At 38.6% G+C, this 27578-nt stretch overlaps 1 protein-coding gene and 1 long non-coding RNA gene across 3 annotated transcripts in view; one reads left to right on the forward strand and one right to left on the reverse strand.

Moving 5' to 3' along the window:
• Positions 1-27578, forward strand: part of LOC115214313 (tektin-2-like) — an 86946-nt gene that overhangs the window by 3085 nt on the left and 56283 nt on the right. The window contains exons 2-4 of one of the 2 annotated variants that reach the window (XM_029783487.2): positions 8463-8897; positions 12175-12389; positions 14982-15204. In XM_029783487.2, coding sequence (XP_029639347.1) covers positions 8487-8897; positions 12175-12389; positions 14982-15204 — 849 coding nt within the window. In that variant the 5' untranslated portion in view covers positions 8463-8486. Of the gene's footprint in view, positions 1-8452; positions 8898-12174; positions 12390-14981; positions 15205-27578 lie in introns of those variants that run through there. The other variant, XM_036504806.1, reaches the window with a different exon arrangement.
• Positions 21366-27578, reverse strand: part of LOC118764257 — a 6793-nt gene continuing 580 nt past the window's right edge. The window contains exon 3 of the long non-coding RNA XR_005000058.1: positions 21366-21511. This is a non-coding gene — a long non-coding RNA (uncharacterized LOC118764257). The remainder of the gene's footprint in view (positions 21512-27578) is intronic.

Genomic DNA, 27578 nt, shown 5'->3' on the forward strand with positions numbered 1-27578 from the left:
ATATATACATATCACCCACCACTACCAAAGGCCTAAATGTTGATGACTAGCCAGAGACAGGCTGTGGTGGAAGGAGTTCAGGGACAAGTTCTTCTTTCAGGAGTGATGAAGCCCTGGATAAGGATAAGAATGTGTGTGTGTGTATGTGTGCGCGTATGTGTGTGTGTATAGATTGGGTTCTTTTCCATTTACCAAATCCACTCACAAGATATTGGTTGGGCTGAGGCTATAGTAGAAGATGTGGAGGCGCAATGGCCCAGTGATTAGGGCAGTGGACCCGCAGTCGTAGGATCGCGGTTTCGATTCCCAGACCGGGCGTTGTGAGTGTTATTGAGCGAAAACACCTAAAGCTCCATGAGGCTCCGGCAGGGATGGTGGTAATCCCTGCTGTACTCTTTCACCACAACTTTCTCTCAGTCTTACTTCCTGTTTCTATTGTACCTGTATTTCAAAGGGCCGGCCTTGTCACTCTCTGTGTCAAGCTGAATATCCCCGAGAACTACGTTAAGGGTACACGTGTCTGTGGAATGCTCAGCCACTTACATGTTAATTTCACAAGCAGGCTGTTCCGTTGATCAGATCAACTGGAACCCTCGTCGTCGTAACCGACGGAGTGCTTCCATAGTAGAAGATATTTGACCAAGGTGTCTTGCAGTGGCTGGAAAACCAACTTCTTAACCTTACAGCCATGCCTGTTTCTTTTGAAAATCTAATCTGTTGCAAGTATTTGAACCAGGTCGTCAATTTGAAGACAACTCTATATTTTGAACGGTTGTTTCCTACTGCAATAACCTATGAAATGTTTCTTTGTCCTTTCTTCCACCAATCTTAGAGAACCAGAAAAGATCCTTTATCAACCTCTGCCATACAAAACACACTAAAAAAAATCACCTGAATAACCTTTTTCATGTTTATTTTAATTGTAAAAAGGATTAATCACTAATTACATAACATTACATTTGGGCCTCACAGAGGCAATAACAAGAGACTGAGACCTTTGGAGATATGCTATGATTGAGAAAATCTGGCGAGTGAAGTGAGATTGCAGCCACGGCCGATGCCAGTGTTGCATAACCAGCCCATTTAAAAGTACCCTTGAATCGTCAGGTGATATGCTGTGTTTTAGAAGACCTGTTGAGTTGAGTGAAATTGAATTCGTAGTCATGGCCAGTGGCGCCTGACTGGCACCCATGCAGGTGGCATGTAATAAGCACCATTTGAGCATGGGTTGATGCAGTGCTGGCTGACTGGCTCCCTTTGGTGGCACATAAAAAGCACAATCTGAATGTGGTCAATGCCAGCGCACCCTGACTGGCTCCCATGCAGGTGGCACGTAAAAAGCACCCACTACACTCTTGGAGTGGTTGGCGTTAGGAAGGGCATCCAGCTGTAGAAACCTTGCCAGATCAGGCGAGCTGGCAGAAATGTTAGCACGCCGGGTGAAAAGCTTTGTGGTATTTCATCCATTGCTGTGTTCTGAGTTCAAATTCCGCTGAGGTCGACTTTGCCTTTCATCCTTTCGGGGTCGATTACAAATAAGTACCAGTTATGCACTGGGGTCGATGTAATCGACTTAATCCATTTGTCCCCTCTATGTTTAGCCCCTTGTGGGCAATAAAGAAATAAGAAACCTTGCCAGATCAGATCAGAGCCAGGTGCAGCCTACTGGTTTGCCAGTCCTCAGTCAAACCATCCAACCCATGCCAGCATGGAAAACGGATGTTAAACAGTGATGATGATGATATATATAATACACACACACCCACATATATATCAAAATAATATGGGTGACTAATTCACAATTTTGCAACCTAAAGGCAGAAATATATGTATCACTAAAGTGACAAATGGCACTAAACACCACTATTATTGCTAAAAATATTTGCCACAGTTATTGAGTTGTTTTGATTCTTATTTCTAGCAGCACTGGTGTTGATTAATGCTTTTTGTCACTTTAGTGATGCATATACAGGGTTGGCCAGAAGTCACCCAACAGTAAATCAAAATTCCATAAATACTATACTCTTTACTCTTTACTCTTTTACTTGTTTCAGTCATTTGACTGTGGCCATGCTGGAGCACCGCCTTTAATCGAGCAGCTCAACCCCGGGACTTATTCTTTTGTAAGCCCAGTACTTATTCTATCGGTCTCTTTTGCCGAACCGCTAAGTAACGGGGACATAAACACACCAGCATCGGTTGTCAAGCAATGCTAGGGGGACAAACACAGACACACAAACACACACACGCATATATATATACATACATATATACGACAGGCTTCTTTCAGTTTCCATCTACCAAATCCACTCACAAGGCTTTGGTCGGCCCGAGGCTATAGTAGAAGACACTTGCCCAAGGTGACACACAGTGGGACTGAACCCGGAACCATGTGGTTGGTAAACAAGCTACTTACCACACACCTACTCTTACGCCTACTATCTGTAATTCTGTATTGAATCGAATGGGAAAATGTGTCGCTCAAGAGGGGTTTTAGTTTGAACAATTTTCATGATGTTTCGTATTTAGATGCTTTTATTGAATTCATTCAGTTGATAAACATAAATAAATCTTGGAATTAAATGACTTTGATTTACTGTCATTTACTTGACATTTGGTCAACCTCTGTGTGTGTGTGTGTGTGTGTGTGTGTGTGTGTGTGTGTGTGTGGTGTGTGTGTGTGTGTGTGCGCGGTGCATTAGCAGAAAATCACCAGGAGGGCAGTATACCTGCTAGTACATTTAATGAAAACAATTGAACAGAAGGAAAAGAGAGAGAGAGCATTGCAAGGAAAGAAAGTGAAAATAGCAGTGAGAGGGAAAAGACAAAATGTATTTAATGAAATAAGTGGGGAAGGGATACGAATGAAGTGAGTGAGTGAGAAAGAGACAAAGAGGGAGAGGAGTAAGACATTTAAAACCCGTTTGCTTTCTTTTATTTGTTAGTTACATACTCATAACAAATTTATAAGCAGGTTTCTTTACAATAGAAAAATCATTTGAAAACAAGTGTTAATATGTCCAAAATGGACTGCTAATAATTGTAGCAGACTTTGATGGCAGAGTTTCATTTATCTTGTATTTGTTCGTTTTGTATTTTATAAATGTGCAGGAAACCTAACAGGCCCTCCCAGGTTGATTACATCAATGAGGTTTAATTAATTATGTAAAAGAAAACATGATGAACATAGATGGATAATCTGACAGGTTGCCAGACTACAAGTAGCATGTTGAATCCTGTTGTCAGCAGCAGTGCAGTGTACGAATAATAAGACTGAGATGTTAAACTGTGAACCAGTGATAATCTGCTGTGTAAATCACTTACCTCGTTAGAAATAGATATCACATCACCTTCTAATCACAATGGATTATCTGAAGCGTGTGTGTGTGTGTGTGTATGTGTATATGTGTGTATGCTTGAGTTTGAGGTAGACCAAGGAAAATGTGGTGGGGACAGGTGGAGGAGGAGATTGGGAGGGTTGGGTTGAGGAGGGAGGATACCCAAAACAGGGCAAGATGATGTGAGGGTGGTTGCTATGGCATTGAGGTAGCTCCAGCCACCCCCGTTAATGGGGACAAAACCCAGATTCAAAACACTGGATGATGATGATGATGATGTGTGTATATACATATATGTATGTGGGTGTGTGTGTATGTATATATATATATATATATATATATATTAATAATAATAATATGACAACAAAAGAATGAATGAGACTTCGATATTATGTAAAATAGAGGAATTTATCTATAAATATAATATGTGACAATTAGTTGGTTGTCATAATAAAACTCAGAATTTCGGATACCGGGGCTGAAGTCTGCTCCGGTATCTCATCCGTTATTAAGACAAAATGCTATGAAAACAAACTGTTGAATAAAAGGAAATTACTCCAATTACTCCTCCTTAATAGGCATGGTGAAAGTAATACTTCATTCATAGAATCTGCATATACACACACTCATACATGTATGCACGCACACACACACACACACACACACACACACACATACACATTGATTAATGAGAGAGAAGGAAGATGGAAGATATGAGAATGTTTATTAACCACTACACTTGATTTGACCTATGTAGCATTGATCTCTCCTGGGTGGGATACTTAACAACTGGTTTAGAAGTATCCGTCTGTGTAGATGTGTCTCTTCAGGTGATTACAGTATGTATCTCATTAAAATAATGACTGTTCCACAGGATATCTTCTCAGTTTGTGTATAGAAAAACAGCAAATTAAGGGGTTCAGTTTCATTTTTACAGAAGATCAATAATAAATAACAAATGCAAAAAGAAACAAATACACAGTACTGTGAAAAAAAATATTAAAGATATATATATATAAATAGGCAAATAACAACAGATGGATAATGTGTCTCTCCACTACAGCTGTTTCCAATGAGTTTTTAATTGATTAATGGAAGAATGAATTGATGAAATGTACTTGATCAGTGGTTCTCAAATGGGGTTCGTATGGCTCCTGGGGTGGGGGGGGCCACACAAGCAAAGTGGCACATTTGGGATCAACAGTGGTATTCTAAGGGTCCATGAAAAAATTTTGCTTTAGATTTATCTATTGCAAGAAACAGCTCAATTTCTGGTCATTGAAGCATGTTCTCTCAGAGAGTGCTGTTGTAAACCTACACAAGTTAATACAAGTAAAACAAAATAGGAATTTTGAAAGAAGTCCCTCACCAGAGTAAAATGGTAAAAAAATGGTTGAGAGTCACTGTACTAGATTGTTGAATAGGATTAGATTATAGAGACAGATGTCTATAGAAATGAGGGATAGTTAATAGAAGGGAAAGAATAAGAGTGAGAAAGGAGGAAAAAAAGTAGAGGTGGAGAGGATCATAAAGAGATGATAGGAAGGCGTGACATAGGTTTAAAGTTAAGAAAGGATGAAGGAGAAGTTAGGGGTGGGAGAGAAAATGGAGAGATGATATGATTAGTACAGCTATGAAGGCCTAATACTGAACAGTTTAATCTAGACCCGTGGTTCTCAACCAGGGTGCGTATGATCCTTGGGGGTCCCTGTAAGGTTTTGTTGTTTAAATTTATCTGCAATAAATTGGTTATATTTCTATAATATACAAAATATTTTTGATACAATTTTTAATAATATTTAATTATAAAAATACAACAGGATTTTTTAAACATCAAATGGCTATGTGATGCCATCCAAGTAAAATCAGAATAAAAGAGGTCCATAGGTAAAAAAAAATGGTTGAGAACCACTGATCAAAATAAAAGGTCAGTATCAGATGGGTAGGGAGGAGATAGAGTTACACATCAAAGAGAGTAAAAGTGAGAGATCCAGTGATAAGAGAAGAGTTTGGTTTTGTACTTGTCCCCCTGCTTGGTTACATATATATGTCTGTCTAGTATCAAAATGGCTAGAATTTGTCAAGATATAATAATAATAATAATAATAATAATAATAATAATAATGATGATGATGATAATAATTATAAATGCCCTGTTGCAGTACTAGGCAGGGCTCTTGTGGTTTCTGATCTTAACTGATTGGAAGTGTTATCATGTACATTGTTTTGTCTTGGTATAAGAGATGGGTTACGGCAAATATTCTGCTCAATACCACATATTTGCTTGTCAGTTGTTTGACCTCAACCAGTTGACCATGTCTCTTAGTGGCTGATGATATGTGCATCTCTGATCACGAGCAGAAGTAGTGGGGGAGCATCATAGCCATGTGTTGAGAGGGATTCTTTGGGGCTTGAATAATTCACCTCTGGAAACATGGGTATTTCATTCAACATCCTTAAACAACCATTATTCAGGGACCTTTTGAGCAGGATGGGTTACTCGACCAGAAGAAAATTCTAACTGGGCCCCACCTGCAAGGTCATGTGCTATTTATCTTGATATGAGATCACCATATCGCACACATATGGTTGTGATGCATGTGCCTGGTGTACCCTTAGCACATGGGTAGTCATGATGGGTATACCGGGCTTCGTATATTTTATCCCAGTGTCACTTTGATGGCATGCACTGCTCTCTCACTCAATAATAATAATAATAATAATAACAACAATAATAATATAATACAACTCATCAAAGGTGAATGTACAGTACATAGAATTATGTACAAAAGTCAGGAAAGTGAACAGAGTGTGAGTCATGATATACGTGTGTGCATGCATATGGAGGTGGGACATCAGGTATAGTGTTGGCGAATTTCAGGAAGCATTGAGGTTTTGAAGGCGGTAAATTTTATAGAGACATGAAATGAAGAACATTAAGTCAGAATCCAGCTGTACCAATCTGATTGTTGGAGAATTAGAAAACCCTCACTAATGTAAAAATTAAATTTGATTAATGTACTCACTTTATAGAAATAAAAAATAAGTCTCAAGATAATAATTGTGTATAATTAGTTCTGTTTTTAATCTCAAAATTAGGTGCTAGACTTTCCAAGTCACTGCATATCTTTCACAATTTCTTCCCAGAGAGTAACGCCTCAGTCCTTTAAGTTTCTCCTGGTTGCTAATCCATTTCACTGAGGAATTGGATTGCCTTGAGTTCTGCTATTAATCTGACTGAGAATGAATGCTCTCCCAAGGAGCAATACTGTTTCCTTGATTCATGTTCTGAAAGATCTCAGAATCCAACCAACCAGTTACCTGCATATTGTTACAAATGCATGGGATGATACAAGTATAGTTCTTAAATACTATGTACATACTCTTTTACTCTTTTACTTGTTTCAGTCATTTGACTGAAGCCATGCTGGAGCACCACCTTTAGTCAAGTAAATCAACCCCAGGACTTATTCTTTGTAAGCCTAGTACTTATTCTTTCGGTCTCTTTTGCCTAACCGCTAAGTTACGGGGACGTAAGCACACCAGCATCGGTTGTCAAGCAATGTTGGGGGTACAAACACAGACACACAAACATACACACACACACACACACATATATACATATATACGATGGGCTTCTTTCAGTTTCCATCTACCAAATCCACTCACAAGGCTTTGGTCGGCTTGAGGCTATAGTAGAAGACACTTGCCCAAAGTGACATGCAGTGGGACTGAACCCGGAACCATGTGGTTGGTAAGCAAGCTACTTACCACATAGCCACTCTTACACCTACATATTCAAGATTAACCCATTTGTTACTATATTTCTGGAGGCACAATGGCCCAGTGGTTAGGGCAGCGGACTCACGGTCATAGGATCGCGGTTTCAATTCCTAGACCGGGCGTTGTGAGTGTTTATTGAGCGAAAACACCTAAAGCTCCACGAGGCTCTGGCAGGGGATGGTGGTGATCCCTGCTGTACTCTTTCACCACAACTTTCTCTCACTCTTACTTCCTGTTTCTGTTGTACCTGTATTTCAAAGGGCCGGCCTTGTCACTCACTGTGTCACGCTGAATATCCCCGAGAACTACGTTATGGGTACACGTGTCTGTGGAGTGCTCAGCCACTTACACGTTAATTTCACGAGCAGGCTGTTCCGTTGATTCGGATCAACCGGAACCCTCATCGTCATAACCGATGGAGTGCTTCCACCATCCACTATATTTCTATTGAAAAACACTTCCTTAGTATTAATTCATTTTGATAGCAATGAAGAATTCAGTAATTCTTCATTGATTTCAGAATTAATTAAAACAAAACTTACTAAGCTGCTGTGTGGGACATAAATTTAACATGGAATTTTATTGGCAGATTTTAATGTAGTTCACTTTAAAACAATGAGTTTGTATCATAGAACCCAGGGAGGTTGGGATCCAATGGATTAGGACACCTAATGACCTTTAGAGAACAAACCAATCACAGCATAGAACAAATGCAAATATTTTAAAGATATTGTTCTTCTCTGAAAATGTCTTAAATAGTTTTGGAAACAAAAGGGACAAGTTTAACAAGTCACTTTGGACGTTTAGATATTTACCTTTTACTTGTTTCAGTCATTGGACTACAGCAATGCTGTGGCACCATCTTGAAGGGTTTGGTTCGATAAATCTCCCCCTGTACTTACCCTGTTGGTATCCATTGCTGAACAGCTAAGTTGCAGAAATATAAACAAACCAACACTGGTTATCAAGCTGTAGGGTGTTGGGAACAAACACAAACACAAACACACACAACTGTCTTTGACAGCTTCCACCTACCAAATTCACCTACAAGGCATTGGTTGGGCTGGGACTTCAGTAGAAAATAACTAGCCCAAGGTGCCTCACGATGTGATTGAACCTGAAATCACTTGGCTGCAAAGCATGATTCTCACCACACAGCCATGTCTAGACTATTCATTCATATTTTCACATGATAGAAACAATTTATTGAAAGCATTGTCTAATTTTCATTTAGTCTATAACTATCTTGTATTGATAATATGTCATGAATTTCCGACTAGAATTTCTTTAATTGATTATAAATGTCTCATTTTCTTTATTAGTTCTGTCTTTCCATTGCAGGAGTAGTACAGTTAAATTTTCAAGATGGCCACTGAACTTCACAAAGTTCATTACCAACCAAAGGATTGGTTTACCAACAACTATAGCATCTCTACAAATTCTGAACGAGAGCAAAAGGCCTCCACTAACTGTCGACAAGAAGGGCGATACCTACGCAATGAAACCTATGCTCAAACAAAATGGGACGAGTACCACAATAATATCAGGCTCGGTGATAGAGTAGACCAAATTAGAAAATGGAAAGAAATACTTGAGAAAACTCTACAGGATTTGGATAAAGAAATTGGAGATTTATCTACATCCAAAGATTTGGCGGAACAACAACTTGAGGACATGAACCTTGCAACTGATGTTAATGTAGAAAATTTGACTCTCCGAGAGAGCCACTATGGCATAGACCTTACTGAAGATGACCCTGAGCTTGACCTTAGAAAGGTTTGTTGATTTGAGACAGATGATTTTATTTTGGTATTATTTTTCTATTATTGATTCCAGTCATGTCTAGAATACATTATAGAAATATTTAACCAATTCCAATTCTTGCTATGTTTAATTCTTCAGCTCTCAAATTACTCTATCACACGTAATGCTTATTGGCTCACTTTGTTTTAAATTAATCATGAGTTATGTCATAGCTTCAAGATTTTAATTAGGTGATTATTTTTAGAATGACATTGTGGGGTAGATTTGAACATAAAACAGGTAGAATATTTGAGTAAGATATGGCAAGTTTAAATGCTACAGGGTGAAGCCCTTTGCGCTGAGCCTATAGAGCATATGCACTTGGCTATAGGTTGTCTTTTTTACTTCTCTCAAGTTGATTCCAGCTTTTTCCAGCTCTGCTTCAATATCCCACCCCGTATATCATCCTGAGGGAAGACTTTCCGCCCTTGGGTCTTGTCGAATTTGAATTGATATCAATGCTTCTGTAGCTGTGCTTTCTTCTGAGTAGGGCTGTTGGCCCAATGTAAACCCATTTTTACCTCTGGGAAGAGGTGGTCCATATTAGTTTGCCTTCTTATTTATATACATATGTACATAATCATTTAGCATCATCTCCCATACATACATACATACATACATACATACATACGTGTGTGTGTGTGTGTGTGTGTCATCATCATTATCAACTTTTAACTTCTGTTTTCCATGCTGATATGGATTGGATTGTTTGAGAGGAGGTGGCCAGCTGGAGAGCTGCCCAATTCCAATTGTCTGCTTTGACATCGTTTCTTTGGCTGGATGCCCTTCTTAACACCAAACAATTCACAAAGAGTACTGAGTGCTTTTTATATGGCAGCAGTATGGGTGCTATTATTTATCATTCAGCTCCATGCAACTTAAAGTTTCATAGGTTCATCAAAGGAACTGAACAACTCACCAGGCACATAGAACACAATATATACACACACACACACACACACACATATATATATATATATATATACATACACACTCCCCCACACACACACACTCATATATATCTCTTTATTGCCCACGGGGGGGGGGCTAAACATAGAGGGGACAAACAAGAACAGACAAAGGGATTAAGTCGATTATATCAACACCAGTGTGTAACTGGTACTTATTTTAAATCAACCCCAAAAGGATAAAAGGCAAAGTCAACCTCAGCAGAATTTGAACTCAGAATGTACAGCAGACGAAATACCGCTAATCATTTCGCCCAACATGCTAATGATTCTGCCAACTCGCTGTCCTACACACACACACACACACACACATATGCAGGAATTGAACACCTAATTTGTATATCTTCAATTACCTCTGACAAGTTTCGACTTTCAAATAATTTTTAATTTTATTAATTAATTTTCTGCAGGTCTAGAATTGAAACAGCTGTTAGAGATGTCAATTTTTTTAATTAATAAATAATAATTTATTAATTGTCTCTCTATTTTCTTATCTTATTGATATATATGTATATATATATATATATATATATTATATATATACATACACACTCCCCCACACACACACACTCATATATATCTCTTTATTGCCCACGGGGGGGGGGCTAAACATAGAGGGGACAAACAAGAACAGACAAAGGGATTAAGTCGATTATATCAACACCAGTGTGTAACTGGTACTTATTTTAAATCAACCCCAAAAGGATAAAAGGCAAAGTCAACCTCAGCAGAATTTGAACTCAGAATGTAACAGCAGACGAAATACCGCTAATCATTTCGCCCAACATGCTAATGATTCTGCCAACTCGCTGTCCTAACACACACACACACACACATATGCAGGAATTGAACACCTAATTTGTATATCTTCAATTACCTCTGACAAGTTTCGACTTTCAAATAATTTTTAATTTTATTAATTAATTTTCTGCAGGTCTAGAATTGAAACAGCTGTTAGAGATGTCAATTTTTTTAATTAATAAATAATAATTTATTAATTGTCTCTCTATTTTCTTATCTTATTGATATATATGTATATATATATATATATATATATATATATATATGTGTGTGTGTGTGTGTGTGTGTGTGTGTGTGTGTATGTATATGTATGTATGTATTTGTGTCTGTGTGTATGTGTTTGTGTGTATATATATCATGCTAGCATCAAAAACAGATGTTAAAATGATGATGATATATACATACAAACACACAGACACAGACACACATAGTCATGATATTAAGATAATATGTTTTATGGCATGAAAGAGAAAAGAATCATAATTTTGGAAAAAGAAAAAGGAGCTCTATACATATTGCAGAATGTGCAGCATATTCAATTATCAGTATTACGGAGATGTACTTGCATAGCAAGTGACCTGATCTGAGATCGTTGTCTGGAATGAAAACAATTGCAGTGTGGAAGGTGTTTATGAGCCATTTAAGAAACACACAAAAACCATGAGATTCACTTCAGCATTTAAATTTAATTTGCCAAAATATTTTCATCGCTTTGAGACCGCGACCTGTTCACTGACAAAATTCCGTGCTGTATCTCAGTAATTTTTCAAAAATTGAACAATTTCTTAATTATCACTAAAAAAAATAACTAATTAATTTGGAAAGCCCAGTACAGTCTATGTAACAAAATTATTGTAGCCCTGTATTATTGCTAAAATTAAATTAATATAACTAACGTTAAATATAAAGGTAGCAAAGTTGTAAAAGTAAAAAAAAAAAAAAAAGGAAACAATTGATCGCAGAGAGCATGAGCAGAGGCACAGTTACGAGCATGATCATGATCATGAGTATGATCCCGAGTAAGAGTACAATCACAAGCCTAATGACTTCATAAAAATATTCAGTTCTCTTGTCCATACTATATGTTTGGAGGTGCAATGGCCCAGTTGTTAGGGCAGCGGACTCGCGGTTGGAGGATCGAGGTTTCGATTCCCAGACCAGGCATTGCGTGTGTTTATTGAGCGAAAACACCTAAAGCTCCCCAAGGCTCTAGCAGGTGGGGGTGGCGACCCGTGTTGTACTCTTTCGCCCCAACTTTCTCTTACTCTTTCTTCCTGTTTCTTGAGTAATGCTGCGATGGACTGGAATCCCGTCCAGCTGGGGAGGGGGGAATACATACGCCATAGAAACCGGGAAACCAGGCCCATGAGCCTGGTTAGGCTTGAAAAGGGTACATAAATAAAAAATAAAAATACTATATGTTATTAATCGTTTTCCATTGTTAAATGATTGCCAAATTTTTGTAAATATTTGTATTGTAGGAGACACAAGTTATAAATGGCATCAAAGCACTATTGCAACAACGCATATCTGAGAGTTTTGAGCAAATTGTCCGTCTGCAAGAAGCCCGTCAGCAGGTTCAGGCGGACTTGCAAGATAAGAATATTGCTATGGATATTGACATTGACCAGTACAATCTGTCCCACAAATCTCCAAACATTAGCTTCAAGCCAGACCCATTGAGAGTTCCAAAGGGGTAAGGAATTCTTCTCATTCATGTCCAATATTGCTTGAAGATATCATCATCATCATCATCATTGTTGTCATCCTCATCATCATGTACTTTTCCATGTTTGCTTGGGTTAGGTGAGAATATGTTGAGGTAGAGTTTTCCTGCAGCCATCCCAGCATTTGGTCCAAGGGAGGTAATAATATTCAAGTCTGTCAAGAAACACACAGCATGGACATGTTTATGCAGAGACAGAGAAAGAAAGGACATCAAATGACTGAGTCATTTGCTTACAAAAGATTGCGCAACATATCCAGAAGACCGAACAAGCTTTCAAGATGGACTGCAGGCAAAGGACTTCATCAGTAAGGCCATTGTTTACTACTAACACACACATGTGAAGACAAAGAAAATACGAACCCACTCACACAAACCCAGATATACACACAGGCACAGACATGCACATACACACACACACACACACACACACACACACACATTTACATATATATGTGTGTGTGTATGTATATATAACATTTGGGATTTGAAAGACAGGAGCATTAACTACAATATAAAGTGGTTCATTATTAGTTATACTCCATCATATAATCGTGGAAATTTTAAATGTGACCTCTGCCAAAAGAAAACGTATTATATAATTGCTTCAAAATTAGAATTATTAAATCGTAGAACCAGTCTTACATGGAAATGTTTCCATAAATATAGAAAAACATTTAAATATTTCATTAGTAAATAACACCCCTTGTTATAATTGTTTTCCCTATTATCTAATAAGCATGATTTTTCTGAATTTTTCCTTAGTATACATAAATAGTTAGATCACTAAAAGATGTTACATGGAATTTCTGTTTATTTTTTATTCTTTTGTTTACTGACATCATCATAAGTTTAAATACTAAAATGGCTTTTCTTTGAATATTATATTTCTTCATAACCTTCTTTTTGTATGCATTTATGAATTGTAGATATCATTTCAGTTCTCTTTGAATTTAGCCTGTTTTGGGTAACCCTGATAATGTTGTGTTTGCACAAATTTTCAGATATATTGGTTTGAGTGGTATTTTGTACCTTATTTCTTTATCTAAATATGCTGGTACAATACAAACAATTGTTGGTAATATTTGGTGTATCATCAATTAAAGATGTGTTATTTTCCATTCTTGTTCATGTTATATATGTGCTTGTGTGTGTGTGTACTTTAATAGTAAATTAACAATGCCACTAATGGTTTTATGTAGAAAAATTCACAATTCTTCAATCATTCCACTTTTAGCAAGTTGGTCATTTTCAATGGGAATGCATGAGATTACATAGGGTTATGTAAAATTTCGAAATTAATAGATACATGAATGAAGGGAGTTTACTCATTTAGGGAATTCTTTGATTGTTAGTTTCCTTGCATTGGCCTTGGTTTTTTTGCAAGAATTCGCATTCAAAATAGTTACATTGCATTATACAAGAACATTCACTCATACCTATATATATAAATATATAGATGTATACTAATGAATACAAGATGTGATGTAAGCCTGCAGTTTATGGATGTATGTGCATCTTATAATTTATGAGGTCTCCAAAGATTTGCAATGGCAATTAGTCTATAAAATCGTAAATTCATAAAATATATTTTGCAAATAATGTGATGTTTTGTATTTGTGTTATGTATGTCTTATATATACTTGAGCAGTTTAGAATTCCAGCATAAGTTTCTGGGAGTATATGACTATTACACACCATTAATCTTATATCTTGAATTTATCCTGGTTGAATGGGTAAAAAGGTGGACGAGGTTTTATGCTTGAAATTTCATAGTTTGAATTGTTGTTTGTGCATACAAGATGAGGTTTTCTCCCTTATGTTTACTGGTGAAGTTATAATGTTTAATTTCTCTGTGATAAAAAGAAATTAACTGCTGCATCAGAAATTAAATGCAGCATTGAAAGATTCAATTTTTAGAACAATATTACTTACATTGAACCAAATCTTGGTCAAAAGGATATGGACTTAGGAAAATATTGTGGTTTGATCCTTCATATAACATGAGCATTGCCATAAATATCAATAAATGATTTCTCAAACTTATTGTTATCCACTTCTTTCATACACATTAATACTACAGTGTTTCCCTTAAATAAAAACATAGTTAAAGTTAGATAAAGTTGCCTCCCCAAAATAGGCTCAATGATCATCAATCACAATAAGAATTATAGCATGAGAAATATTCCATAAAGATCTTGTAATTGTAGATCCCCCAATAACTGTCTTTTGAACAATTTGTGTCTAGAAAGAGAACTGGTTTATAAGGCTAACATTATTTACATGAATTAGACCACATACATAAATAAACACAAACACACACACATGCACACACACATACAACAGGCTTCTTTCAGTTTCCATCTACCAAAGCTATTAACAAGGCTTTGGATGGTTGACAGCTATAGTAGAAGACAGTTGCCCAAAGTGGCATACAGTGGGGCTGAACCCAAAACTTGTGTGGTTAGGAAGTGAAAGTCTTAACCACAAAGCCATGCCTGGGCCTATTATAGCACATATCTAATAATTTCTTTATTCTATTTTCTCTACTGTTTCTTTCAGTTCCACCACCCCCTGTGAATGGGAAGAATTTAGCCGTTATAATGTTCAACGTGCTGAAGCTGAGGTAAGAGGATCTCGTACTTTAAGGGAAACAATTCATCATAATTTGCAACAGGCTCGGAATGATTTGGAGACAGCCCAAAAATCAACTAATTACAGTTTTAGAAAACGAATGCATGAATATGAAAGAGCAATCAAAGAATTAGAATGGCAAAAGAAAAATGTAAGTTTGTAATTTAACTTTAAGAGATTGGGTTTGGCTGTGTGGTTAAGAAGCTTACTTACCAACCATGTGGTCTTCGGCTCAGTCCCAATGTGTGGTACCTTGAGCAAGTGTCTTCTACTATAGCCCTGATTTGATCAAAGCCTTGTGAGTGGATTTGGTTGACTGAAACTGAAAGAAGTCCATCATATATATATATATATATATATATATATATATATATATATAATATATATATATATATATAAAGTGAGAGAGAGAGAGATAGTGATGCAGATGTAATTCCAAGTCCCCAGAAACAGCTGTTGGACTTGAAATACATGCCTCCCTCCTTAGATTTCTGTATTTTTTGTACTCCATGTAAATTAATTTTGTGAATATATAACTGTTTCTATATACATACATAAGTGTTCATCTACAGAATATTTTCAGTCCTTATTTCTCTCTATATATATCCCTCATCATCATCATCATCATCATCATCGTTTAACGTCCGTTTTCCATGCTAGCATGGGTTGGACGGTTCGACTGGGGTCTGGGAAGCCAGGAAGCTGCACCAGGCTCCAGTCTGATCTGGCAGTGTGTCTACAGCTGGATGCCCTTCCTAATGCCAACCACTCCATGAATGTAGTGGGTGCGTTTTACATGCCACCGGCACAGGTGCCAGGGGAGGCTGGAAGTGGCCACGATCGGTTCGTGCTTTTTATGTGCCACCGGCACAGAAGCCAGTCAAGGCGGAACTGGCATCGGCCACGTTCAGATGGTGCTTTTTATGTGCCACTGGCATAGGTATCACAACTACAATTTCCACTGTGAGGCCCAACATTTGAAGGTCATGCTTGACCACCTCATCCCATGTCTTCCTGGGTTTATCTCTCCCATGGATACCTTCAACTGTTTGGGAGTGGCACTTCTTCACACATCTCTCCTCATCCATCCATAGTACATGACCATACCAGTGCAAACATCTCTCTTACACACCACATCCGATGCTTCTTATGTCCAGCATTTCTCTCAGGGCGCTTACACTCTGTCGTGTGTGCACACTGACATTACACATCCAGTGGATCATGCTAGCTTCATTCCTTTCAAGCCTACGCATGTCCTCTGCAGTCACAGCCAATGTTTCACTACTGTGAAGCATGGCAGTTCGCACACATGCATCATACAATCTACCTTTCACTCTGAGCGAGAGACCTTTGTCACCAGTAGGAGTAGAAGCTTTCTAAACTTTACCCAGGCTATTCTTATTCTAGTGGTGACACTCTCTGTGCATCCACCTCCACTACATACCTGGTCACCTAGGTAGCAGAAACTATCAACTACTTCTAGTTTCTTCCCCTGGAGTGTGATGGAATCTGTTTTCTGAGTATCTGTGGTGTCTATTGCCCCTGTGCATCTGCCACACACGAAAGCTATCTTCTCGGTTAATTTTCCTTTAATGTTGCTGCACCTCTTATGTGTCCATAGCTTACACTGGGTACATCTTATGGAGTTTCTACCTACACCTTTTCTACAGATCGAGCAGGGCCACCTACCTGATGGGGTATGTGATGAGTTCGCCTTCATACTTACTATAACTTTGGTCTTTGCTACATTTACTCTAAGGCCTTTTGATTCTAAACCTAGGTTCCACACCCGAAATTGCTTTTCTAGTTCTGGTAGTGATTCTGCTATGAGGGCCAGGTCATCAGCATAGAGGAGCTCCCAGGGGCAACCCATCTTGAATTCCTCTGTTATTGCCTGGAGGACTATGATGAATAGAAGTGGACTGAAGGCTGAACCTTGGTGAACCCCTACTTCTACCCAGAATTCTTCACTATATATATATATATATATAGTTACATGTGTATGTGTATGTATGTATGCATGCATGTATGTGTACATGCGTATGTATGCATGTATATATATATATACAGAGGCCCTTCTGTTGTTGTCACAACATCTCTCTACAAGAGGAAAACTCTGAGAGAAAACTTGCATCACTAACAATATTCGATGATGTAGACTGGTTCTTTTCCAGTTTATGTTGTCCATGTTCAGAGAGTGGGAGTGGATTTGTGCAAATCTTTTCCCCCACTATAAAAAGTCATCACAAACAGGCATCGCTTGAAAAAAATGTAAGACCTGTCACAAAAATGGCTGGTCATAGGCTTCGCATGTGTGGGACTTTCAATCAGCTGAAGGCAATACTCAAACATGAGTTTACAGCCATCCTGTATGTATGTATGTGTATTTTATGTATTAATCCCAACTGTGTTTCTCTGTACTACTACCTCAACATCAGCTGACCTGGATTCCTCTTATAGCCACTCTTTTACTCCACAGATTTAGATCTCAATAAAGACTTCAAAGTATAAGTCCAAATCATTTGAGCACTATAAGTGTTTTCTATATTGAGCATCTCTGGATCTCACCTGTTCTCCCCACCCTCCCTCTCTCTCTTTATATATATATATTTATTTTTTCAAGTATGCTTGTTTGAATCATCACTGTAGAAACAAATCATTATGCAGAATATGAACAACCTGGAAAAAAAGACAGCTTGTAGTTTCTCACAATTGTAGAAAAAATATGGGCATTTTTTGCCATAAATATTATCATGGGTATAAGATAATTACCCAGGATTACAAATTACTGGACAATCAGGAATCTTTTGGCGATCAGTATGTTTCTAGTATTATGTCATGAATATGATTTATGAAACTTAACCAGTATTTACATGTGAGAGACACTAGTAGTACCCCAGTATGTGGAAAACCAAACTTTGATCCCTTATTTAAAATAAGACCCCTCATCGACTGCATTCAGAATGCATGTAAAACACTTTACAACCCTGAGAGATACTTATCCATAGATGAGGGCATAGTGGGGTTTAGAAGAAGGGTATGCTTCTGACAGTATATGCCAGGAAAGCCCATGAAGTGGGGTATCAAAGTTTAGAAAATTTGTGAAGCAAATACTGGGTACTGCTGTGGATTTAGTTTTTATACTGGTAAAAGAGACAATAATGTTAGTCAGTATGGTCTGGATTTTGTCACTTCCATACCATAACGAGGGCTGTATATTATTTTCTGACCGATTTTTTAGTTCAGTCAAATTTGCACTGGATTTAGAAGCTGTGACAACATATACATGTTCTACAGTAATTGCTAGTAGAAAAAGGCTGTCGTTGGATATAAAAAAAAAAGCAAAATTAAAAAGATGTGAAATAATCCAACGACAGAAAGGAAATCTGCTAGAGACTGCATTCAGAGATAAGAGGCAGATAAATTTTCTATCTACCAGTGGACAACCATGTGTAGCTGAAAATGGCACCCTGTTTGTGAACATATATTATAACAGGTATATAAGCAGTGTTGATCAGCTGAACCAAATGATGAGTTATTATCTGGTTGTTAGACCAGGTAATAAATGATGGCAATACCATCATAAAAATATATTTTATTTACTGATCGATGATGAAATATAATCAAAATGTAGAATCTAGTTGAATGAAGTATTCTATGCAAGAAATTCCAGAGATAGGAAATATAGAAATAACAGCTAACTGGTCGCTTTCAGTCATGTGGCATAGAGAAATAGATAGAGATAGCAATGACGTGAATGGCTCTAAGTCTAATCGACTAAGAAGTGAAGAGCAGGGTTAGCAAGCTGTTTTTATTAATGGAACGCTAGACATTCTAGAAACTTCTAAGAGAAACGCTAAGCTTTTTGAATAATTAAGATTCATGTCCCATGACACAGATGCTTTGAGAAACTTCATAAAGGGAGGTTACTCTACAAACCGTCTTGCAAGAGCGATCATTCAGCTATTTAGCTACATAAACTACGACAATTCTGATAGAAGAATACCTTTATTATCATTTGGTTTGGGTTTCAAAGTTCAAAATGGACTTTCATATCGCAGCAAACAGATGACAACACCTTAAATGAAGACCTTCTTTAGCCTGGGGTGCTGGTGTTTCTCCTTCCCCTACACACTGTCTTCGGGGCTTAAAATTTTTATAGAGAACCCATTTCTCATCACCAGTCACTATTTGGTCCAAAGAAATTTCGTTTGTGAAACGTAACAGCAAAGAAGAGCACACTTTCACTCTCTGCACACGATTAGACTCAGAAAGTTTGTGAGGAACCCATTGACCCAACTTGCTGACTTTTCCAATGGCATGCAGATTCCAATGAATGGTTGAATGACCAAATCCAAGCTTGTCTGCTAGTTCCTCAACAGATACAATGGGATTTTGTTCCACCAGGATTTGTAGGATGTCCTCGTCAAGCTCTACAGATCTTCCAGGACAAGGCTCATCTTCTATGCATTAATTTCCAGCTTGGAATTTCTGACATTGGCTTACGTTTATTGTCCGATCCCCATATACTGTATTAATATTCTTCGCACTTTCCGTTGCATTGTTGCCTTTATTGAACTCATAAAGCGAAATATGGCGAATATGCCCCTCTGTCACTTCCATTATAGCTTTGAAAAAAATAACTGTTAAAATTGAACTGCACTCTTAAAAACTTGCACTAAGAATAAGGTAAAATTACTACCTGCTTTTATAGCAAGTTGATGCAGGTAGTTTAACTCATCCCCTTCCAACTTTTAGTTCACAATTGTAAACACTGCATTATTTATGGGGTGACCCAATATATAATATATCCACCCCATACCAGCTTGGACACCATCATCATCATCATTTAACATTGATTGTCAATGCTGGTATGGGTTGGACAGTTTGACCAGAGCTGGTAAGGTGAGGGACTGCACTAACTCCAGTCTGATTTGGCATGGTTTCTACAGCTAGATGCCTTTTCTAGCATCAATGGATGTTAAATGATGATGAAAAAATGATGCTGATGATGGGCTTTCAGTTTCCATCTATCAAATCTACTCACAAGCTTTGGTCAGCCCAAGGCTATAGTAGAAGACACCACACAGTTATATACATATGTGTGTATGTGTGTGTGTGTGTGTGTGTGTAAATAAGTATTTATGTATATGTGTGTGTTTGTGTGTGTCCTTATCTTGAAATCACTTGATTGTTGTTTATGAGTATTATCGTTATACGAGCGAGATCATTCAATTTCAGTCCACTGTGAAAAATACACATCTATTACTGAGGAAATATTACCTTGCTTGGAAACATGACAAGGACTCACGACTGGAAGAGCATATGGCCACAGAAAATCTTCCTCAGCAAATTCACTATACCACACATCTAACCACTGGAAGTCTGAAAAAGTGGTGTTAAAATGGTGATAATGAAGATTAATTCCTAAATTATTGCAATTATCTCCCTTTTTAATTAATTTTAATTAATCAACAATTTGTCATGTGTCACATTTAGTACCAACCTCACAGTTTAATTTCCTTTTTGAAATTCATGCTATTGGTCTATGTGAGTTATTCCCCTTGATGCATTTTTTAATCTTAATCCATTATCATCATCATTTTAACACCCTCTTTCTTCAGTCAGATGAAATTCACTGAGGCAGATTTCCTTTCGACTGATTGCCCCTTCCTGTTGCCAACTCACACCGGATTCCGTGTAAGGTGATATTTCCCTCATTGCTGGACATGTTTCCATGGCAGATTGGAAACGATTGATACCAACTGTATGACAATGATACTCATGTACAATTATCACATGATGCCAAGAGAAGGAGAAACAACCCTGCCCCTCATACTTATCAACTTCTATTTTTTCCCCTTGGCATGTGATGGAAGATGTTTTCTGCACATTTTCAGTGTTTATTGCCCCTGAGCATTTGCCACACACAAAAAGTATCTTCCTAGTTAGCCTTCCTTTGATATTGTTGCACCTCTTCTATGTCCATAGCTTACACCAGGTACATCTTATAGAGTTTCTACCCACACCTTTTCTACAGATCAAACAGGGCCATCTACCTGAAGGGATTTGTGATTTGTCTGACTTCCTACTTATTAAGACTTTGGTTTTTACTAGATTGACTCTAAGGCCCTTCAATTCTAGACCTTGCTTCCACACCTGAAACTTTTCTAGTTCTGATAGTAACTTAGCTATTAGAGCAAGGTCATCAGCATAGAGAAGCTCCCAAGGGTATCCTGTCTTGAATTCCTCTGTTATTGCCTGGTGGACTATGATGAATAAGAGGGGGCTGAGAACTGAACCTTGGTGGAACCCTGCTCCTACCCGGAATTCTTCACTGTGCTCGTTGCCGACCCTCACTTCACTGTCAGCATTCCTGTACATGGCTTGTACAGCTCTCACTAACCACTCATCTATCCCTAGTTTCTGCATTGACCACCAGATAAGTGATCGGGGGACTCAGTCAAAGGCTTTCTCCATGTCAATGAAAGTCAGGTACAGAGGTTTATCTTTGGCTAAGTATTTCTCCTGCAGTTGTCTTACCAGAAATATAGCATCAGTGGTGCTTTTGCCTAGCACAAACCCAAACTGCAACTCATCTAAACTAACTCTCTCCCTAATTAGTTATGCTATGACCCTCTTAGTGACTTTCATTACCTGATCCAACAAATTTATATACTCACAAAATGTAAATTGAAAATTTCCGAGAATAAACCAGAATTAAAGTGAACCACAGTCAAAGATTGTGTTTATGGGCAATCTCCCAAAATATTAAAACATGCAAATAAATCTGTCCCCATGTTATTCATAACTTTTTTCTATATGTAAAAGATAAGTTAATTGTTAGACAATAGCATGTTGATGAGGTCAAATAGACTGAAACATGTCCATAGTTATCCCTCGCCTGCAAGCAAAGTTCTGACCTTTTCCCCTTCTCTCTTTAGCATGTAAATTGACTCTGAGAGTTTAACACTTAATTTCTTGAAATTATCTCCCCTTTTCTTTGAAATTCACCAGCTGTTAGCACTAGGTTTTTGTCTATTTTCTCTAAATTAGAGGAATATTTCATTTAATCAATTAAATTTTTGCATAATGCATTCAGTAAACCACACTTTAATTAAATTATCCTAATTCATGTCATTTGTCCATTTTAGTTGTTTCCCTTTTTCAGTGATAGAGAAGATGATAGTTGTAAAGTTAAGTTCATAACTCACTAGATCAATAAAGCACCACTTGAAAATTTAAAATCCGCATGTTGTCATCATCATCATCATCATACCCTCTTCTACCTGCCCCACACTCCCTGCTCCACCTCCCCTCTTCTCCACTTCCTCCCTTGTTCCTCCTCCACTTCCTCCTCCTCCTCTACTTACTCCTCTGCTTCCTCCTCTACTTCTTCCTCCACTTCTTCCTCTTCCACCCCTTCTTCCTCTCCTCCCCCTTCTTCCTCTCCTCCCCCTTCTTCCTCTCTTCCTCCTCCCATTCTTCTTCTTCCTCCCCTTCTTCCTCTCCTCCTCCTCCCTTCTCTCTCTCCTCCTCTTCCTCGACCTCCTGATCATCATCATCATCACCACCACCACTGCCATCATCATCATCATACTCTTCACTTCCTGCCCCATGCCCCTGCTCCTCTTCTTCCTTCTCTTCTGCATCTCCCCCTCCGCCTCATTATCATCATCACCACCGCCACTGCTATCATCATTATCACCACCACCACTGCCACTACCACCACCACCTCCATCATCATCATCCTCATCATTGCTTTATGTCCCTTTTTCCGTGCTGGCATGGGTTAGACAAATCTCTCTGTGTTACACCATTCACACTAGATCTTTGCCATCTGACACACACAGCAGCAGAGGTAAATTCCAGTCTTTGGTTTTGTTTCAATTATGGACCTCCATCAGCTTGGCTCGTTCTGAAGCTATGCTGAAACATATTTACTAATGAGGTCTGCCTGTATGGGTAAAAAGCTTGCCCCTTAACCATGTGATCATGAGTCCGACCCCACCATACAGTTCCTTGGGTAAGCATCTTCTGCTATAGCCCTGGGGTGACCAAAGCCTTGTGAGTGTATTTTGGAGATAGGAACTGTGTGGAAGCCTACTGTATATGTATTTGTGTGTACGTGTGTGTGTGTGTGTGTGTGTGTCTGTGTGTGTGTGTGTGTGTGTCTCTGTGTGTGTGTGTGTGTGTGTGTGTGTGTGTTTGTGCACACTTGTCTTGACATCATCATCATCATCGTCATCATCATCATAGAAGCAGTGTTGTTCATTTCCCATCTTCCATGGTGAAATATTACCTTACTAGGTAACAAATGAGGGTTGGCAACGGGAAGAACATCCTGCCATAGAGATATCTGTGTCAACAAAAATTTGGTGTGGCCCATTTACGCATGGGAAAGTAGGCATTAAATGAAGACAGCAATGACGCTGTTGTCGGTGGTTGTGGTGGTGATGGTGGTGGTGGTGGTGGTGGTGGTGGCTATGACAGATAGAGGTGGCAATGACAGCAGCAAGAGTGGTGGCAGTTGCAGCTGCAGCAGTGGCAGCAGTTGCAGTGGCAGTGATGGTAACAGTAACCTATTTCTTTACTACCCACAAGGGGCTAAACATAGAGGGGACAAACAAGGACAGACATAGGTATTAAGTCGATTACATCGACCCCAGTGCGTAACTGGTACTTAATTTATCGACCCCGAAAAGATGAAAGGCAAAGTCGACCTTGGCGGAATTTGAACTCACAACGTAACGCAAACGAAATACCGCTAAGCATTTCGCCCGGCGTGCTAACGATTCTGCCAGCTCGCCGCCTTATGATGGTAACAGTAACCATGACAATGACAGCACTTAATAGAACAGAAGTGTTAAACTCATCATCGGAAATTGAACTTCTTCACCATTATGTCACGCTGCACATCATAATTATTCGCCAACTCTAAGCATCATGTATTTTATGCATGGCATTTAAGGTTCAATACCCACTGCATGTGGGTAGTGGGTAGCGATTTTCTTCACCACTTCAGGGAGTAACATCCCTGCCCGACACGAGTCCCGGACTCAGCTGGGTCTGGCTGACAGTACCCGGTATGGGCCCCTATCCAGGGTTATGGAAAGGAGACAACCTTCAAAGAAATCCAGAGTGGAGCCCTGTAAGCGGTTTAATGTTTGACTTGACACTCTTCTGGCAGCTTCTGCAGCCAAGCTGCTGCCAAACGTAATGCTCTGCACTCCTTTGGACTACGTCAGCAAGGTCAAGAGAGGAAGCCTGACGATTGGGCTACCCAGGATTTTCTTACATCTAGCCCAGGCCTGTCCAAGACTGGAGAGGACATGAAATGTAAAAACCAGACTGGATTAGTTTATGCGCAACTCCATTATCTCTCAAGACAAAAGGATGCCAACAACAACAACCCACTGCATCTATTATTATCAGCCACCAAATACGAGAGGCTGGGTGTATTTTACCATGCTTCCAGCCCTTGGGATGCTACCTGCAGAAAGTGTAAAAGTCCCACCTCCTTTCTGTCAGTATTTTTTATTCTGAGTCAAACTGCTTGTTGTTGACTCAATTACTCTTAGATACGAGTGCGAAATAAACTGCATCCATTTGCCAAGTCATGTTGAGTCAATGAGGCAGAGTAGGTTCATCAAACCAGTATGATCTCAAGCCTTTCTCTGGTGGAGAGAACATGCTGAGGCCCTTATCTGACAATAAACTGAACATGGGCAGTCCAATCCAATCCAATTGCCACCTCCATAGGGTGGATTTGAAATCAGTACTGATTTAGGAGCTTCTTTAAAATTGATATTCTGGGTTCAATCCTTCAGTGATATTTGAACAAAACACAAAACTGGAACAATTACAGCAAGACTTGTCATTCTACAACATAAGTTCTCAAAGTGGGCGCTACCATCCCCTGGAGAGGTGCTGGTGTCTAAGGGAGCAGTGCAGGGGGCGAGGGGGTAGAGAAAAAGGTAGCATTGGGAGGACAGCAGTGGATTGGGGGATGCTATGAATTTATAATATTATTATAGTATTGTATACAAATTATATAATAATACATTAAATATCAAATGATTCATAGTATATATAAATTAGAAAAATATAAATATTTATTTACGCATAAAAATAGGGGTGGGGACGCTGAGGGTATTATGTGGCCATGAGGGGGTGGCGGTGGCCCCAAATGTTTAAGAACCTCTGTTCTAGAATGTTCTGCTGAATCTGCCAATTTGCCTCTTCAGTAGGTTTATATGCGACCATAAATATTTGCAGTCATGTGTCATTATCAATAAATCAATAAACACATCAATGGCTGTTATTTAAGTATGGAAACCCATTGGAAGAAAAAGCAAAAAACAGGACTAAACGTCTTCAAGAATTTGGATTTGATCTTGTATGTTTGGAGTTCAAATCATATTGAAATCAATCAGCTTTGCTTTTCATTTTTCTGGGGTTAATGAATATACTGAAAATAGAAATTTGCATTGCAGCTACACTGTCTCAGGTTCAATCCCATTGCATGGTACTTTGGGAAAGTGTCTTCTACTATAGCCCTGGGACAATCAATACCTTGGGAATGAATTCAGTAAAAAGAAACTGTGTGGAATCCTGGTGTGAGTGTGTATGCATGTGAGTATGTATGTATGTATTATGTATGTGTGAGTTTGTGTATGTGTGCATGTCTTTGTGTTTGTGTTTGTCTCCCTCTTACACCATTGTGTGATAACAGGTGTTGGTTTGTTTACATTCCTGTAACTTACTGGTTCAGTAAAAGAGATCAATTGAATCAATAGCAGCCCAAACATAGTGGCCATGTTGAGGCATTGCCATTATACAGTTATATATATATATATATATATATATATATATATATATATATTCTGTTTTTGGAGAATTAAACACTTATCTGTATTTTTAGAGAAGAAAGATATATACTTCAACAGAAAGAAAAGATATGCTACATATCATCATCATCTTTATCACCGTCATTGTTTAACATCTGCTTGCCATGCTGGCATGGGTTGGACGGTTTGACTGAGGACTAGCAAGCCAGAAGGCAGCATCAGGCTCCAATCTGATCTGGTAATGTTTCTACAGCTGGATGCCCTTCCTAACGCCAACCACTCTGAGAGTGTGGTGGGTGCTTTTTATGCACCACCAGCACAGGAGCCAGTCAAGCAGCACTGGCATTGACAGGAGCCAGTCAAGTGGCACTGGCAACAACCACACTTGAATGGTGCTTTTTGCATGCCACCAGTAGAGGAACCAGTCAGATGGCACTGACATCAACCATACATATATATATACATATATATATATATATATATATATATATATTATATATATATATATATATATACTAATTGACAGAAAGACAGATTGATAAATATATAAATAGAGAAAGAGTGTGAGAGAGATTGATCAGCCAATAGACAGACATAGAAAGATAGAGATAGATAGATACACAGACAGACAGACAAACAGACAGACAGATTGTTAAATAGATAGACACACAGACAGACAAACAAATGTTTGAACTGATGAAATGGAAGGAACTGAAAATAATCTTATGCAAATAAATATTGTATGTGTGTGTGTGTGTGTGTATAGAACTTTACAAGATGCATCCATTGTGCATGCATATCCTGGCTTGTGAAATATTAATTTTGCAGATAACCTTAAACAGACAAACGATCATAACTGGAATGCCTTTGATTAAAGATCTATTCAATTTGGACTGATATAGGGCTAAAGAATACAAGCATCACTGCCACCACCACAACCATCGTTATCATCATCATCATCATTGTCGTCATCGTCGTCAACAACAACTATATAACCACTGCATCACATCAATAACAACCACTACCACCACCACCAGAACAACAACAACAACAACAACACAAAAATCAATAACATCTCCACCAATACAACTGATCACCACCACCACCACCAACAACAACAACAACTCAACCATCACCACCACACAACCACAAGCAAAGCACAACAATCACCACCACCACCAATGCTCCTAGCACCATCAGCACCAACACCAGAACCATAGTTGTGTAATGGAATGAGACCAGAATGGTGTCTTATCTGTTAAAAATAGTCCCCAATCTCCATTAATACTCTTCTCTTCACCTACATTTTGCATTGATCACACCACCCCCACTGAACTCTCCAAGTTAACTCTCCTCTCCTACCACCTCCCCACTCCTGCAACCCACTCAGTCACATATCATCTTTCTCGTCCTTCTCCTGTCTACTATGTCATCATTACTATTCTTCTGTTCTCCTCTCTTATTTCTGCACTGTCAGTCATCTGCTTGCCTCTACCACCTCCCAACTCGTGCATCATTGACATCTACCATTCAGTCCTACCCAGTTTTTACAAGGTCTTACCTACTTTCCCTCCACTCACTCATGCCCCAATCATCCACCCACACACACTCCCTCTTGCTTCTTATTTACTTCATATCATGAGGATTGACCTCATCACTATTTTTATCTCTTACC

Source organism: Octopus sinensis, linkage group LG7 (genome assembly GCF_006345805.1).
Source record: "Octopus sinensis linkage group LG7, ASM634580v1, whole genome shotgun sequence".
NCBI classification, from domain to species: domain Eukaryota; kingdom Metazoa; phylum Mollusca; class Cephalopoda; order Octopoda; family Octopodidae; genus Octopus; species Octopus sinensis.